Genomic DNA, 18,874 nt, shown 5'->3' on the forward strand with positions numbered 1-18,874 from the left:
GAATGGTCCCACTGTGAAGAAAATGAAGACTTGAGGGATACGTGGTCTATCACAGGAGAACCCAGAGCAAGTTACTGTGGCATGGAATGACCAGGACAAACAAGCCTTTGGATCCTGATGTATTATCCCTTTGGATGCCAATCAAGAGTCAGATGTGGTGGTCTGGCCAGGCCCCAGAACAAGCAGGCTCAGCTTGCTATAGTTAGGGTAATAACCAAAGAAGGAAAGAGGGACTTGAGAGCCATCTGCTGAAGTGCACCTGCATTGGCAAGGAGGGGACAGTATGGTGACAGCTAATCCACAGATAGACTAGAAGAGGTCTGCGCTGACATTTGTCTCTGAGAAAGTCTTAGGTAACGATTGCAGAGCTCAGAGCAGCCAGGGCTCTGTCGGTGACCAGCAGGTACCTGATAATCAGCAAAAAAAAATGATTTCACAAGCCATTTCTGGTGTCCCAGACATCATCAAAGCTCACTATAAAAATCCGTTCTGTTTTATGGACTGGTGGGGAAATTGCGCTTTGCTGAGCACTTATCAATTCAAACTGCCAAAGAGTTTATGTCCGCACTCAAACATGGCAACAAGAAGTCCCAGAAGCCACCAGCTAATTGCTGGTCCAAGCTTCTTTATGATGCTGTGTGAGCCCAGGGGTGGGCTCTGTTGATGCGTGTAGAACCTTCCTGGAGACACTTGGCTCTGTAAACTGGCGGCAGTGGAAAGCGCTGGAGCCAAAACCACTCTGCTCCCGTCAGCATTAGCTGCAGAAGAAAACATATCTCTGATATCTGAGGAGACTGTTTCCTAAATGAATGCCAGAGCGTGGCTCAGTTTTCAGTGATCTGCAGGGTCTGCAGTGGTAGAACAGTAGGGAGGGAAGAATGTGCTTAGAAACACTGAAGAAGGCAGTCATCTCACACAATGGGATCACATGCAACATAACCAGAGATTGTTAGGAGTGTTTTCCAAACCCATGTGAACTGATGATTTCTCTGTTTGCTGATCTGAATCCATTCCCAGCCATCTGTATGCCAGCTAAGCCATGGTCTGCACAGATCTCAACCAGAAAGGGGAAAAGGTTAGCCTATCAGGAAAATCATATCTGGAATCCAAAGGAACCTCTAGAGTTTCTAAGAAGCAGCTCATATTTAGTTACTGGGAGAAAGATAACGTACAAGGGAGATATAGTCATTTGTGTGCTCCTGAGTACAGGTATATGTGTGGGTGCATGTGCATGCATGTGGATCGGAGGCCATTCCTCGGGTCCTAGCCACGTTGTTTCTTTGAGGCTGAGTCTCTCTTTGACTCGGGACTTAAGCAGTAAGATTAACCAGATCAACAGTGAATCCCCAAAAGCCTCCTGTCTCCACCATCAGCGCTAACATGAAAGCAAGTACTACTATGCCTGGCTTTATTATTTTTTTCTTTTGTCATGGGTTCAGAGAATGGAAGTTGGGTCTTCATGCTTGCAAGACAGGTATTTTACTGACTGGGCTGTCACCCGGGGAATATAATTTCTTAAACTTTATTAAATGAAACCTAGCAATATGCAAATAACGAGTCTTCTTGTTCATGCTGATTATGCCCAAAGGGATGTGATAGGAAAAGGAGTCACCCGACACAGTGTACCACGAGTAGAGGGGCTGTCACAGCCACTGAGCTGTCCAAGCATACAGGGTGTTTAGTCTTTGTGTGATGGGGCATGTCCTTTTGTATATATGCTTCTCTTATTGGTTGATGAATAAAACACTGTTTAGCCAATAGAGGCAGGAAGATGGGCGAGACTAGGAGATGAAGAGAATCCTGGGAAAGGTAGGCAGAGAGGGACCGCGAGGGTACACCATGTGGCCACCAAAGGAGTAACAGGTCCAGGCATTCTCCGGTAAGCCAAGACCACGTGGAAATCCCTAGATTAATAGAAATGGGTTAATAATTAAGCCAATAAGAAGCCCTAGTCGCCGGGCGTTGGTGGTGCATGCCTTTAATCTCAGCACTCGGGAGGCAGAGGCAGGCGGATCTCTGTGAGTTCGAGGCCGGGCTGGACCGATGGCCTCCGAAACAATACAGAGAAACCCTGTCTCGTAAAAAAAATAAAAAATAAAAAAAGAAGCCCTAGTCATCGGTCAACAGTTTATATATTAATATATGTCTTTGTGTGCTTATTTGGAGGTTGAAGATGGGCAGGGCCTGGAGGAAAAGAAACTCCAGCAGCCGGGTGTTGGTGACGCACACCTTTAATCCCAGCACTAGGGAGGCAGAGGCAGGCAGATCCCTGTGAGTTCGAGGCCAGCCTGATCTACAGAGCAAGTTCCAGGACAGCCTCCAAAACAATACAGAGAAACCCTGTCTCAAAAAACAAATTAAAAATTAAAATTAAAAAAAAAGAAACTCCAGCAACACCTATGGTTCTCAGCCATAGAAATCTAGAGATCTGCAAACCTACCTGCAGAGGGACAAATAGTGAAAGACAGAATATCAACCCACAATTTCTGAAATATGACTGCAATACTAATAAACACCTTCGAATTAATGCTTGGAAAAGTCAAACGGTCTTTTTAGTTCACTTGTCACCTCTGTCACTCTTCCTTTCTGAACCTCCCAGGCATCATTTATAACAAACAAGATCCTGGTTCCTTTTATCCTCGCTGTGGCATAGGGAGAAACAATTCTAAGCTACATGGTGAAAGGAGAGATGAGATTAAAAGAAGATATATTTGATTAACAGAGAGATGTGGTCATTTATCATGCTTTTAAGCTGCAGATCTTTCAGTTTAATTAGAAGTTTAAATCAGGGTTCCAAAGCTTAGGCAGCCAAGAAAGACTTGAAGGAGAGCAGATGGCTCCTCCATCCTCCCCAGCAAGGTCAAAGCCAATGTTAACATCTCTTCCCTGAACAGCAGACTGGGAGAGATCAGTGCTGAATACACCCCAGCTCAGCCTTGTGCACCCCATGCTATGCACAGGACACATGGCAGTGGTCTCTACAGCAGCCAATGGAGTCCCCTCCTGCTTCCTCGTAGGCCGGCACAGCTTACCCACAAGAGCCCTTCAGTGGGAGCAGTCCTCAAGCTCTCTATCAGCCCATGGGAAGGCACCTTTCCTAGAAATCTGTGGCATGCTGGTTGTGGGCTCTCCAAGCATATAGGATGTTTAGTCCCTGTGGTTCTCAGCCATAGAAGTCTAGAAGCTGCTCTTCTTTTCCTCCGGACTCTGAGGAATCTGATCTGATGGGGCCATGTTTTTCTCTGCCCTTCTCTGTTTCTCAGTTGCCTGGGGATCCACTAGGGTCTGTTGTTCAGGCCGCCTTGCCCTTTTGTTCCTGAATAACCCATCAGTGGGGTATGAGGGATCAAAGTGAATGCAAGTCATGCACAGTCGTCTACATGGGGATGGACTAACATCCTGGGAACATCAAGATGTCGCCTTCTAAAACAAACCTAGTAGTGCCTTCCTTTGAGGGTATCAAGCCAGCCAGGAACATCACATAGTTTAAACAGAAGGAGATCGCCTATTGACTGGATTTACTTGCTTTTTTGCTATATTTGTATAGGAAGATAATCATCCCTGACTAGATAGACAGACAGACAGACAGACAGACAGACAGATAGATAGATAGATAGATAGATGATAGATAGATTGACGATATAGAAAGACAGACAGACAGACAGATAGATAGATAGATAGATAGATAGATAGATAGATAGATAGATAGATAGATAGAGATATAAAATAGATGATAGAGAGATTATAGATAGATTGACAATAGATAGATGATAGACAGAAATATAAATTAGTCATTTTATTGTAATGAATTCATCAATTAAAAGCATCATGTAGCACACACATGGTCCACGCATATACTCAGACACACACACACATACACAAACACACACACACACGTTAAATAAGCAACGTTAGAGAAACGTCATGCAGCTAGACTAACGTAGCCTCTAAACAAACACTTGCCCATTTCCAACCCCACACATCCCAATAAACTCCTTACAGTTCGAAAAGACATTCAGAAACCATGGAGCTTGACCAGGATTTCACATTGTCACTATCAAGTATGTATTTATATGCACTTATCCACAAAAAATAGAGAGAGAGAGAGAGAAATAACATGGCAGAACCAAAACCAGAAAAGCAGTCAGCTTTGTGTCCTCTTCAGGGCTTGTGACCCTTTGCCTGCATTCAGCCTTGCTGATCACTGTTACCGCTTTTCTGAATGTCACACCAGACTCACACCTACAGCTGTTTGCATGCATGGGTGCATTAAAGGCTGGGATCCACACATAAGGAGGAAAGTGGTTTTTTTTTTCTTTCTGAGGTTGGGTGACATCAGCATGCCTGCTTTGCCTCTGTGAAGTACACGCATACATGCAGACACCTCCATTGTTTAATTAGAGTAGCCTAGCCTAACACTGAAAGGGAGAAATGCATTGTGGGAAACTAAACGTGGACCCTGGGCCCACACAACCATTCCTGTGTCCTCTGTTCGCTGGCTCTCCAACACTGTCTCTGCTCCTCCTGACAGTGGCTCTGAGCTGTTAGCTGGGGTTTTATAGTGGGTGGCCCTCGCTGTGATCAGAAAACCCCACTTCCTTCTAACCTGGGGCTGCCAGACAGAATGTGTAGCAAAACTTTAATTTTAGATGTAAAATGTTTTCGATAGAACTATATCCCAAACACTGCATGAGGTGCATCCTAAAAACGTTTTGTTTAAGCTTATCTGAAATTGAAATTTGAGGGAACATGCTGTTCTTTGATTTGGTAAGTCTTGTAGCTGCAGTGCTGCTGTGCCCAAAGTCCTAATAAACACCCCTGCCCCCGCCCCAGGGTTCTGGGTTCTCACTGCAAAACCTCATGGCAAGTCTTAGATGACACACGCTCTCCTCTGTGTTTCCCTAAGCTCCACCACATGCCTTTGCAGATAGTTCCTTCATAGTAGAGGTGCTTTGGATTATCCATGAAGAGTGTTCCTAATGTGGAAATATTAAGCTACACAAAATAGGGATGTCCTATGATACTTTATTGAGAGAAAAATCACTCACGTGAGAAGCCAACAAAGTCGAGAACCAAAGGTCCCAATACTGCTCTCCAGGCCGCAACCGGAACCCAAAGAGAGTCTTCTCCCCCTAGCTCTTTCATCCCTCTTAATTCTACATATCTGTGACCACGCCCAAACGGGCGTGGTCAGTGCTATGGGTACATAAAATCTCTCCCTACATGTTCCCAGTGTTTTCATGGACCCATTACAGATCACACACACACACACACACACACACACACACACACACACACACACACGGCGGCTCTCTTACAACAACTCATCACCAGGTCTGATTAGAGGGTTACACAGTAGGTAATGGAATATTGAATGGATAAATGAGTGGATGAAGAGAATAAAAGAAGAGAAGGAAAGATATGAGGAGAGGGCAGAGAAGGGGAGAATATATAAAAGGAGAGGGGGAGGGGAAGGGAGAGAAAGGTAGGGAAGAAAGGAGTGGAAGGGAGGGGAGAGAGGAGGAGATGAAAGAGGTAAAATGGGCCGTCAGACCATGGCTTTTCATCCATGGCCGGGATAGCCATGAAGAGATGGTTTTTATACATGTAGTCACTCCGTATTGCTATCCCGGGCCTTCTCAGAGCCTGGAAATCCAGAGTAGCTGGGTTTCTTACATGGCAACTGGCTTTTTCCATGGATGACTCACAATCATGACAATGGATGCTGCCAATCCTAAAGCTGGGCCCCGAAACAAGTGGGCATCCACTTTGCTGGCTTCTTAGGGTCTGACGAGGTACAGAACTCATCCAGATGCAAACTTTGCCAGGTGTCAAATAATTGGTAGCCGTTTTCAATCTACCACAAGGTGTGATCCAAGCAAGAAATCAAAGAAAGCGACAACCAGTACCTACAGGGATCCAGGAGCCTTGGCCAAGCTCATTAAAACGAAAATAGCAGACAGGCTTTCTGCGCCTCATTTGGGAAATTAATGAGAACCCAATTAATATTTCCTTTCATTTTCCTTGATTTGGCTTTTTCCTATGCTGAACACATTCCTACTTTGTGAGTTTCTTTTAAGAGCCTTCTGGGAAAGCTCTTGTCTGAGTAGCATTCGATTCCGGCTTAGAAGCCACTTGTCCCTCTTCAGGGAGAGTCCCCTCAGTGTGGCAGGGAGTGCTCATGCAGGCATCGACTTAACCCTGAGCTCTGTAAGCACCAGGTGTATTGTGAGTGTCTTGTCTATCTAGGTGTGATCAGTGGCCAGAGAATCAGCATCCAAACTTGAAGTTTAGTCTTCCTCTCTGCTTCCTTAAGCTCACTAGCAACCCTTTGTAATCCTTCTACTCACCCAGTCAAGCCTGGGTATGCCTACAAATTCCACCACTGCAACAAGTGTGCATGCAGGTGTGTGTGTGTGTGTGTGTGTGTGTGTTGCATACATATATGCATGCTTGTATGCGTATATGACACTCCTTAGAAGTGTGTGTGGGAGGAACACATGCATGTATGCACACAAGTATATGAATATCAGGGGTCAGTGTTTTCCTTGGTTACTCTCCACCTTATTTCTTGAGATGGGGTGTCCCAGTGAACCCGGAGCTCACCAATTTGGCCATGCCAGCAAACCCCAGGGAGCTCCCTGTCTCTGTCTCAGTGCTGGAGTTACAGGTACATGCTGCAACACCCAGCTTTTACATGGATATTCTGGATCCAAACTCAGGTCTTCATGGAGGTGTTCTAAGCATCTTACTGGCTGAACTGTCTCCCAGCCTCTTGCTTGTTTTTATGTTTTGTTTGTTAAGACAGAGTCTCATGCACCCCACTCTGTGATGTTTTACATAGTCCATGATGATTCAAAGGTGTCCTAAGTGAACCCAGGGTTTGAATTTCTTGAGCCGCTCACTTTGGTGCAGTTTTCTGAGTGAATAACAAACTATTTCTACCATCCATTTCAAGTCCTTGGGTTGCTTGTTAATGCCAAGAAATTTCTAGTTATCTCTGTGTTGAACCAAGATAGCAAACTAGCAGGGGTGCAGGAAAAACAGATTCTGAAACAAACACTGAGTGATTAATCAACTTTCTTAAAAATAAAACTTGGATATGATGCCCGTCGTCAGCTGGCCTCATGAGCAGACAGCAGGGCTGTGAAAAGCACCTCTACCCAGAGGATGCAATTTGATGTTCTGCTTAATCCTAGAGCCTTCGTCCAATAGCTGATGGAAGCAGAAGCAGACACCCACAGCTAAGCTCTGAGCCACACTCCTGGAATCCAGTTGTAGAGGGAGAGAGGAATGATGAGCAAAGAGGTCAAGACCAGGCTGGGGAAACCAACAGAAACAACTGACCTGAGTAAATGGGAGCTCACAGACCCTAGTCTGACACCTGGGGAACCAACATATGACTGAACCAGGCCCTTTGAACATGGGCATCAGCTAGGAGACTTAGGCAGTCTACAGGAGCTCTGGAAGTGGAACCAATATTTATCTCTAATGCATGAATGGACATTGGGAGTCCATTCCCCATGGAGGGATACTCTCTCAGCTTAGATACACGGAGGAGGGCCTAGGCCCTGCCTCAAATGACTTGACAGACTTTAATGATGCCCCCACGGAAGGCCTCACCCTCCCTGGAGAGTGGATGGGTGATGGGATTGGGGAGGTGTTGGTGGGGGGCATGAGCGGATGGGAGGGAGAGGGAACTGGGATTGATATGTAAAATAAGTTTCTAATTTAAATAAAATATATTTAAAAAATAAAATAAAACAAGGGACAAGCTCCCATTCCTCACCGAGACCTACAATGAATGCTGCTGGCCGTGTCCTTCATAAACAAGAGAGAGGGAGAGATAGGGGCTAAGTGGAACAAGCAGGAATAAGCTTGCCTGGGTTGTTCCGGAATTGGAGCCAGGGTGGACTTCCCGGACTCTCAGGACAAACCCTGCTCTGTGCTTCCCATGGTCTCTGCAATCCGGATACCTGTAAGAGGTGTGTGGACACCTGCACACCCCTGCCACCTACAAGACAGAGCCAAGGTCCACTGGGCTCGATTTTAACACAGGGCCAAAGACTCTACCACTTACTAATTGCTAAATTAAATAGTAATTATTAATTAGCAATTATTAAAAATATGATTGACCGATAATTTTGTTCTTGGCCTGCCTAAAGCTAGTGAAAACTGGTCACTTTCTGAATCAGGGAGATCCCCCTTTTAGGGGAGAATATGATTGCAGAAGAGCGAAATCTACCACTTCTTGATTGGGTAGAGCAAAACATTGAGTCCAGTCTTCATGATTAATTAGTATTGATCAAAAACTGACTTGCTACTCATTGTGAGTGCTATAGAAGCCAGCCACTTCGTTGAGAGGAATTTACATAAGCTCCCAACATTTCCCAGGGGCTTTCCCCCCAGAGGTATATTTAAAGAGCTTTCTCTTAGAATTTCTGGACCTTCCTTCCTGGAGCCTGAAGCAGGAGTAGACCAGATTCCATCCACCTCCCCCCCAAGACACTGCAGTGGCCAGGCTTCCATCCAGTCCAGCATAGTTAGGTGGGGACACAGATCCAGTTCATAAGGGAGACCCACTCTCTAAGGACAGCTGAGAGCTGACATTGCAGGGGGCACCCTAGCATTCCCACAAGCCTGCTGTTCCCTGCCAAACCTCCCTTGCGTGAAGCTACTCATCTGAGCCACCTTATCACATAGCCCAGGCTGGAATACAGACTGCTTCTTACCTCTGGGAAACTGCTGCCTGCAAAAAAAAAAATCAATTCTCTAAATAAGATTAGGATTGCTTCGTCTACTGAAGAGAGAGAGAGAGAGAGAGAGAGAGAGAGAGAGAGAGAGAGAGAGAGAGAGAGAGAGAGAGAGAGAGAGAGAGAGAGAGAGAGATTTGCAAGCACACAGGAAATACTGTTTCCATACAGATTGTGGGATCAGATGCAGAGGAGGCACTGGTCTGGATAGGGCACCTGCTATAACCCAGCATGCCTCCATCCATGTCACAAGCAAGGCTAAGGCATCATCTGACCCCAGATGAGGAGAGGGACAGTGGTAAAGTCCCCTAGCAGACCAGTTCGGAGTGCAAAACTAAGAGTCCCCTCTGTTCTGACCCTTATGGGGAAATGAAATTTAAAGCAACCAAGCCACCATCTGTTCTGCGTTCAAATGCCCTTCTGTCTACAAAATGGGTCAGCTCATTTAAAGACATGTGCTGCTTCATAGACAGAGGTGGTGCCCAACCCTAGAGCTACAAATGGAAGTCCACTGAAATGTCCAAATTATTGCGTTTTTCTCATATGAGCAAGTAATTGATAAGTGGAACTTGAACCTGCTCTGTCTCCTGTTAGAGAAAGAGCTCCAAAGGGCAGAGGTCAGTATCTTCCCAGGTCATAGTATTTTTGTGGGCTTAGAGAGATCTCCAACGGCATTCTTGGGCATCACTTATCACTTCAGGTTTTCATTAAGGCGCATGATGTGAAATGTGGTTTGATATTCAGCTGGTCCAGTCTTCTCTTACAACGTTCATTGTCAAAAGGGGAAAGATATACCATGTTCAATGTCGAAAGGGAAAGGATGTGGGCAGTGGCGGCTCACACCTTTAATCCCAGCACTCGGGAGACAGAGGCAGGGGGCTCTCCGTGAGTTCGAGGCCAGCCTGGTCTATGGAGCTACACAGAGAAACCCTGTCTCGAAAGACCAGAAAGAAAAAAAGGAAAAGGGTGGATATACAATGTTCAATGTCACAAGGGAAAAGATAAAGAAAGAAGGGAGGACAGAAGGGAAACAAGGAAGTTGGTGAGCGAGGGAAGGAATAGGAGAGGAAGACAGGAACGAAGATGGAAGAGAGAGGGAGAATGGAGGACGAGGGGCCAGCACATCCCTCCATGTGGCCAACCACATGTCAAATGCACTCATTCCAAAGAAGAGAGACATCAAGTTTCCCTGAGATGCTCCTTGTATCAAAGTCACTACATTGCACAACTCAAAGGGCAAAAATGGCTTTTTAAAAGTCATTCTGCCTGCTCAGATTGATGGCAATAAACCCGGTCAGCGCTAACCCGAGACGACCTTCACACAAAATCAGCCAGTCGCTCAAAACTACTACACATGAAGCAGGCTATCTTGCAAACCCTGATGGCTCAAAGGCCTGGCTTAATAAGCAATTCCAATTTCATTCTTTCCCCCATCTGGATCAATATTAGAAGCAGCCTTGGACATCCATCCCTTCCTCCTGGAATACTGATTCTGTAGTGGGCTCGGAGCCAACAGCACAAAGGACTCATCCCTGGATTGCAGAAACACACTCTCTCTCTCTCTCTCTCTCTCTCTCTCTCTCTCTCTCTCTCTCTCTCTCTCTCTCTCTCTCTCTCTCTCTGTGTGTGTGTGTGTGTGTGTGTGTGTGTGTGTGTGTGTGTGTAAACTGATTGTTTCAAATAAGAAAAGAGAAGGAAATGCAATAAGAGAACCTAGATGGAGGAGACCAGGGAGCTTTGATTTCTCACCCCGAATACTTGACGGTGTTTTTTTTTAATGGTATGCACAGCTGCACTCAGTCCTCCTGCAGGGGCTCCTGGCTTCTGCAGTGCAGGATTTACTGCAGTAGCAAAGACAGAAAAGGCTCAGTAGCCTGGGAGACGTCACACATTGTGGAAATCGATGACTTTGTGGAGGGGAGTTTTCCATAGCCAGGTGCAATCTGTGCTATAAGTAACATGTTTCTGAGGTGTGCTTAAGGTTGGCACTGCTCCTTTTGAAGAAGCTCAGATCTCGGCACTGAGGTGACATGGTGCGTGGAGTCAGATCCTCAGTGAGAACTAGAGGTTCAACCTCCACCCACCTCTCGAATGCACTGATATGCTTCCTCCCTGACTCCTAACACTGCATCCCAAGCAGCTTGTGCCTCCCTGTCTCCATGCCTTACGTAGAGTCGAGAATAGCCACATTACTTTTAGGGACATCCAGTAGTGTTTCTTGAAATTAACTCTTTTCCTCTGGCTTCCATGCCAGCCATCCTAGACGCAAATGCAACATCACCTCGGCAGTACCTGCCAACAACGGTCTTCCCTCCTAAGCATGGAAATGGGGCCTCTGTCACCTCTTGCCCACCCCTGCACATGTGACCTGCACATGTGACCTCACACCACATGCTTGCACAAATCAAGCCAGGCACTCTCAGCCCACATCAGTATGTGGGTCTTGATAATGTGTCACGCACCAAGAACCAAGAAAAGACTGTTGGTGGCTAGTGGGCGACATTAAAGCTAAGGTGTAGAGAGGCCAAAGTGTGCTGGGCATGCACGTTTGGATCCCATTTCTTATTTTTAGCCCTTACACTCTGTTTCATGGTAGTATACGTTGTCTGTGTGTGTGTGCGCGCGCAATGAGGTGATTCCGCAGTCACTCTCCCCACCTGTGCGATAGAAGAAAAACAAGAAAAGTATTCTTTTGTGTACCAGTGGGTGGATCCTCTCAAAGGTAGAGGTAAAATAAACTTGAGACCCTAGTATCTGGATTGTATTCAAAATAGACAGAGGACAGGACCTAATACAATAGAGTGCTCCCTTCATTGTCAGCGACCATGCAATCTTGGAAAATCTGACCTTCTCCCTGAATATCCTCACAGCTACTAGAAACTTCTCCACGACAGCGTGAGACCCAAAGAAGAGACACACCTCTGGGTTACAAGCCTGAGGTTGCATTGCACTGTTCTCTCTCATTACAGGAACCCCAGTTCTAGGGTGACCCCCTAGTAGTGACACGACCTTGCCCTTCAGATCAGGGAGCTGCTCTTTCCTTGAACCAGGTGGGTTTATCTGCCTTTCACTCTCAGAGAGGAATCTTTAGGAACAATTTATCATAGCTCAGTAAGTCAGGAGAATTCTGTCCCAGTTTTAGAAACTCAATTTAGCTTGGGCAAGCAGCAGAGCCTTCCAAAGGGGCTATCGCTCATGAATCTCTCCTTCGATGGGAAGTCCCCCTGCAGATGCTCTTCTCTCGGTATCTCTCCTCTTCCATTTGTCAACTCAGACACTTCACCGAGTCTCTCTGAGCGACCAATACCAGGTTACACATCAAACACCCAGGGAAGAGACATTATTTTTGCAAGAATAGGCAGGTGATTAGTAATGAGTTACGTGCATTCAGACGGCATCTGTATTTATAAACACGTTTGGATCTAATTTTGCTGTCCAGACAGCAAAGATCCGTCACTGGGGCCATGAACTATTGTTTCACTGAAGTGGAAAATTACATCAGGAGGAGTGATTCCCAGCGCCTGATTCAGCAGACAGCCCAGGAGCTCTGTCTACGGAGCCCTGGATATCTCTAGGTCACCCACACTCCATTGTCAGGGCTGAAAAGATGGCTGCAATTGGTAGCAATTGTGAGGGACTCAGCTCAATACACAGGACCCATGTGAAAATTTGAGGCATGGTGGTGCAATCGTGTACACAGTGTTCTGGGGAGAAGGAAACAGGTAGATATCCTGCATCCATTGGTCAGTTAGCCTAGCAAAATCAGGGAGGCTCTAGGTTCAGTGATAAACTCTTTGTCTCCAAAAAAAAAAAAAGAAGAAGAAGAAGATGGAGGAAGATATCTTCCACACACACATGCACAAATGTGTACTTGCACACACAGGCGCATATATACACACCAAAGAAATAATAATCCTAATATTTGAAAAAAAACTGTCAACCATGGGCAAGGGAGATGTCAAGGTGGTTAAGAGCACTTACTGTTCTCCCAGATGACCTGAGTTAAATTCCTAGGACCTACATCAGGTGGTTCCAACCACCTGTAACTCCAACTCCAGGGGAATCTCTTGCCTCTGCCTCTGCAGGCGCCTGTACTCATGTTCACAACTCCCAACACACACACACACACACACAATTAAAAATAATAAAAATAAACATTTTTAAATTTTCAAATTTACTGCCATACTTTAAATGACAGTACAAATACAGGGCCTGCACTGGGCTGGTAACTCAAGAGAGTGTCCAGGACAGTAAGAAAATGGATAGGAGTCTTGTCTTTGTGTCAATAGATGCCGTGATGACAGCTACAACAAGAATCGCTGAAAAAACGTTATCCCTAGCCAACAGCCCTCTAGGGGAAGCCTCAGTTACACCATGCCAGCAGAACCCAGAAGCCAATCCCCTTCTGATGCTTTGAGACGCCCGTGTTTCGAGACGCAAACCGTTCCAAGACCCACAGGTCACTTCCCATAGTTGTCATGGCTTTATATTCCAAACAGAGGCCTCAGCTAAATCCACATTTAGAATAATAATAGCATGTTGGCTTGTAGACACTAAGAACTGGGAAGCCCTGCTTTTAATGTTAAGGACAGCTATGCATCTCTCACAGCCTTTCAGGGTTTGGTGCGGCACGTGTCTGTTCTCACGGGTCCTTGCTCCTTTAACACGTGCAGGCAGCTTCATTTGATATTAACAGGAGACATACATTAGCATAATAGATCTCCCTTGATAATTGCTCTGACAGGATAGAATAAGTTGGATTTTAATGTGATTTAATATTATGCTAAAACACAAATTCCAAGATCCAGAAATTTGAGAATAAGAAATTAGTTAACTTAGATTCTTTAGGAAAACGTATTCTGCTCTACTTCTGGAACATTTTAACACAGCCTCTTTTGAACTATTTCTAGCCTTTGTCTTTGTTAATTTTTAGAGATAAAAGCCTCCAAAGGGCTTGCTAATACATGAATGGATCCTACACAAATACATTATATATAAGTAGTTTTTTTCCTCAAAGTAAGGTATGCCGTGTATCTTGTTTATAACTCCATGGATTTAAACAGTGCCATTACCCTATAATTATCAAATATTCTCTAATTCCTTTTGCCACTTACAAGCAAATCTCTTTTAATATCTATGCTTCTATAATGAAAAGCCTTATTCACAGCGTCCTGACTTTTTCCATTTGATTAATTTTTATACCACCAAAAAGAGGTTCACTCCATGTCTACTGATGAGAACCAACTTTCGATTCAAAACAGTAAATAATTTTGAACAATTAAAAATTAAATAATAAAAAATATTTTTAAAGCTGTCTGGCAGAAATTCCAGCTTTTGAGTGGCAGAAAGGTGAATCCTCCACAAGCGCCAATCACACCTGTGGGTGCAAAGCCAGAGCACGCAGACATGCCACGAAGGGCCAGCGGCAGGAGAAAGCCAGTGTACAGCAGCAGGGGTCACAGGAGACCTGGTGACACCGTGCCTCCCCATCAGGCTCCAGGCTACCTCAGCTACCCAGGGCTCAGCCTGGAACAGGAGGCTCAAAGTGTGGGCCAGGGACAATCTCATAAACGATATCATAAACGATGCAGTTGGATCGTAAAGGGTTTTATTCCCTTCTTTAAAATCTCGTTCTCTCCCAGGTACATGGCGGAATTTTCCAAAATCTGTATGTCATGGGCCGTTGCAACAGACATGCATAGGCAGACAGGAAAATGTCTGTCAGCAGTCATCATCAGCAAGAGATGCAAAACACCTCTGCTCTTTGCACTAGACACATCTGATGCTTTGAAAATAGAAGGTTTACATGAATGAAAATTCATTGGGTTCACATGTATTTATCCCTGTTTGGTAATAAGAAAACTTTTAAAACTCGCTCCACTTGCCACTTCCAGAGAAGGAACCATCTCTAGTTAAGCCAATGCGCACTAACACTCTGTGAGGTCTTCCGGCATTCCGAAGGTTGCAGGAAAGCTATAGTAACAAGTTGGGGACTCTGAGGAGTAGTTGAACTATAAAAGGCATACTTCCTCATGCTGGGAGAGATTGTGGATATAAACTGTGTGACCAGGAAAAGCAATGGGAGCCTCAATGAGGGATCGTCCGGTGTGACAGACAGAAAGACAGACAGACACCCCCTCCCTCACTTAGAACTAACAGCTCCCAACCGTCCTCCTCCCTTTTAAGCCCCTTCTTGCCCTTTCCTTGGCTTTCTGATATCCTAGTGTCCCACATGCTCCCTCAGTTCTGCACGGGAGACACAAATTTTCTGGACATAAAATGAATGAGGCACCCTCCAGTACAGAGAGACCCACCGTCCTCCCTTCCCATCCCCCACTCTGATAAGGCCATTGTCGCCTCAGCAGCTCTGGCCCTGACCAGGACCGCACCTCGGAACATTCTCTACTTGAGTCTCATCTGCTATCCACACATTGATGGGTGGACACGGGCGTCCGTCCCACCCAGATAGAGGTAAGTAGGGGTTTTTCCACAAAAGGAGAACACATTTTGTAATTCCTAAAATTTTAAGAACATCCAGAACCTAACGCAGTCCCCGGGTAGTGCGAGGTGTGCTCTGTCCCAAATCCATCTCTTCCAAACCAGTCTTAAGTTTCCATAAAAATATGACACTCGCTCCTGCAACCGAAGACGGTTCCCAATGGAGCCTGGAGACGGGCGGTGGTGGCGCACACCTTTAATCCCAGCACTCGGGAGGCAGAGGCAGGCGGATCTCTGTGAGTTCAAGGCCGGGCTGGTCCGACAGCCTCCAAAACAATACAGAGAAACCCTGTCTCGTAAAACCAAAAAAAAAAAAGATTGTTCCCAGTGGAGCATGGAGAGAAGGGGAAGTGTGTGTCCCCGGGACCCTATGGTTTTATTCGTGGGCAGCTCTCTGCCCTAAAAGCAAGACTCCTGCCTCAGCACCACCCCTGAGACCAGCACTGGTTTCTGAGTGCTCCCAAGGGCAGAACCCAGCTTTCCAGCCCTCCTTCCAGGAGTTGAGCGTTTCACAGTTTTCAGAGAGCTTATCTCATTTGTGCCTTACAACAACTCGGGTGGATTCTCACCAACCCTAATGGGGAAAGCAGAAAACTATATTTGCATTGTAATTAACATGTTGCCCAAAATGGGAGTCCTCTTCCGGGAGGGAAACTGCTCTCGGCGTCACATCTAGCTTGTGCGATTTTTCTTTGTAAAGCCGGACCACGGGTCTGTCTCGCTGTGAGTTGCTAAAAGCCACCCTAAACTGAAGCACGGGAGCAAACAGCAAGTTGCTTTCTTTGGGTGGAAGGGATGGTTCTGGGTTACGCTTGCCCACAGAGATGCGGATGGGGGTGGGGTGGGCAGCAGGGCCTTTCCTGCCATCTTACCGTTATCTCCCGATGTCTTGTCTTTTCCATTGGTCGCTCCAGCACTTTGTCTCTGAAAAAAAACACACACACATTTTAAGAAAAGGAAAAGAAATGGTCAGATGTATTTAGGACAATTTTTGTCTTTTCTGCTAGTGCAAATACCTCTCCAATCACAGTAAGTTCGGAGTTACTATAGCTTAGCAAGTCAAAGCACAGTGCTGGCGAGACCAGGAAATAGTGACTCCCAGCCAGGACCTGCTGAAGATGCCTACTGTCTCCTGTTTGGGTGCCCACCGCTAGCCGGAACACAACTCAGAAGCTTCATGAGAACCCAGATGGTGAGGGTTATTGACTGAGCACAACCTCGTCCATATAGGAGAGAAGTGGTCAAGGCTGCGTGCCAACCCCAGGGCTGCCAAGGCCGGCCTCACACCACTCTGTTCTCACACCAGACACAAGGGACTCTTAATTGTAAGGACTCTTATATTGATCATTCCTCCAACTGCTGGTCCACTTTATATAACATTGTCTATGCCTTTCCTGGGTGTTTCCATGTGTCCAGTTTGGCAAGATGTATGAAAAACATCACCAGCTATCTTTAATATCTTTTTTTTTATTCTTGACATTTTTGTTCAGGTATACAGTGACTTTTAGTCGTCCCTAAATAAACTCAGTATGAAGAAATAACTTTTAAGGTTGGATTTGCATCAGGCTGGGAGATTCCCCTGAGAGTCCTCAAGATACATGTGAAATATAACACACACACACACATAAACAGAAAGCATGTACCCTCAAAGCTTATCATGCATGGCCTGTGCAGTTATTCCGACCCATGGAGGAAGATGTATCTTGTCAAACCAAGTGTCTGACAGTTGTCAGGAAGCGTCAGTTTGAGAAGACAGGGAGAAGTTGCAATGACTCTAATTTCCAGGAGAAGGAAATGGGGCCAGTAGGAATCATGGAGCCAATGGTGTCCTGTGGAAGTCACCACTGTGACATAATCACAGCAAAGGGGTCTTGGAAAGACAGACAGCCACCAGAAGGGACGAGCCGCCATAAGTGACCCCCTAAGAAATAACGATGCCTTCAGAGTTCACGCATGGGTCCTAGGCCAGCCTACAAACCATCTGCTAGGAAACGAATCAGTGCCCTTCAGTGCTCAAGGTTGTCATAAGGAATTTTGGGGTCATTAGTCAACGGTGACTCATGAACGTGGATCATCCAGGTTCTAAGAGTGTAAACAAATAAAGTCAATGACAAAAATGGATACCAGTATAGTTGACTGCCCCAAGAATGGGGAAATGATTACCCAAGAGAGAACACCAAAGGGCACCCCCTCCCAGTATATTACCAACACCCTCAGCCCACATCCATGCCAAGTTGAAAGCAAACAACTACTTGGTCAAGAGATATTGTGCTCCACCCACTGAGACAAGCACTTCTCCAGAAGGGACAGGGAGGAAAGGCAAGGTGACAGTCAAGCCCACAAAAAATCGGCCCCTTCTTCGTATTCAATCTGGAACCTTTGGATGATAGACTTGCCCGTGTTCGACCCCAGCCAGACATCAACTGTGGCACTCATCTCCTACCCAGAGGAGGCTGTAACATAGCCAGCTTAATTTGAGCCAGATAGCACACTCCTTGCCTAGAGCAAATGTATAGGTACCAATGGCTATTTCTTTTTGTCTGCCCTTAATTTGATGCCATCCCTCGTCCTCTGTCATACAAAGCTGGTAAAAAAGAAAAATGTGTGGTTCCTGAAGGTAACTGAACCACCCAAATCAGAGCTGCAGCTGCCACCCTGGGTATGAGCAAGCCCACTGTCTAAGCCCTTCCTTGAATAATTCATAGATTGAGGATAAAAAGAGAAATTGTGCAGAATGAAAGGTGAGATTTCTTTTCCAGGGCTGAATAAAGACAAATTAAATGGGGTGTAAGTGTAAAGGGTCTGGCCCCGTCATCTTTAAATGCCTTAAACACCAATACCTTTCACAGAAGCCATAAATGCCACCCAGCTCCATAAAAGATCACGCTTTAGAAGCCAGAGGAGGACCGAATGAGATGTTCACAGTGGAGAAAAAGAGTCATTCTCTCAGGATTTCTAAGACCGGGTTTTTATGCCGGCCCTTGTGTGATAGGGACAAAATGGAGGTGATGGCTGTCGTGGGAGACGCCACCTCAGATCGGAAAATAGGCCTGAGAGGAAAAGGTACATCAGTGAAGGCTTCTTGTTTTCAAAGACCCGGTGACATTTTAAAAAGAAGACTGAGTGCCGTGGAGGGTTCCCGGAAGCTTCCAGATCCCCAGAGTCTGCTCCTCACACACGTATACTTTACTGCCCCGCTACTGGACTAAGGAGTAGAAGGTCCAGGCCAGTCCCTGGGGCTGTCGAATACCACCGACTCTGAATCCTGGCAGAGCCTTTACTGAAGTACGTGTCCCTGTCACCTTCAGCAGCCTCAGTTTACCCATTGCATACTAAGACACAGAGCAGAGCTTTGCACAAGGCCACACAGCTGACAAGTGCCGAGCCAGGATTATAAAACCCCAAGACCAGGCACTCAGGTCCTGGTCTTAGCCACTGTGCAGGAATGTCTCTTCCCACTATGTCTCCTGACCCACCACCACAGCTAGGGAAACCAAAGAAGGGAGTTCATGGCTAAGGAGACCTCATTGGCACCTACGGGTCTCAAGTGTGAAGAACACTTGGATTATAGGAAGAAGTAGTCAGACCAAAGATAAGGGTTGAATTTTGGATGGTAGTGAGGG

The 18,874-nt window shown here is 45.9% G+C and overlaps 1 protein-coding gene across 1 annotated transcript in view; it reads right to left on the bottom strand.

The window, feature by feature from the left end:
* Window positions 1-18,874, bottom strand: part of Pcp4 (Purkinje cell protein 4) — a 59,831-nt gene that overhangs the window by 18,060 nt on the left and 22,897 nt on the right. Inside the window, exon 2 of the mRNA XM_005073786.4 lies at window positions 16,124-16,175. Within this exon, the coding sequence (XP_005073843.1) occupies window positions 16,124-16,175 (52 nt within the window). The remainder of the gene's footprint in view (window positions 1-16,123; window positions 16,176-18,874) is intronic.

This window comes from Mesocricetus auratus, unplaced genomic scaffold (assembly GCF_017639785.1).
Source record: "Mesocricetus auratus isolate SY011 unplaced genomic scaffold, BCM_Maur_2.0 Super-Scaffold_100008, whole genome shotgun sequence".
Taxonomy (NCBI): Eukaryota; Metazoa; Chordata; class Mammalia; order Rodentia; family Cricetidae; genus Mesocricetus; species Mesocricetus auratus.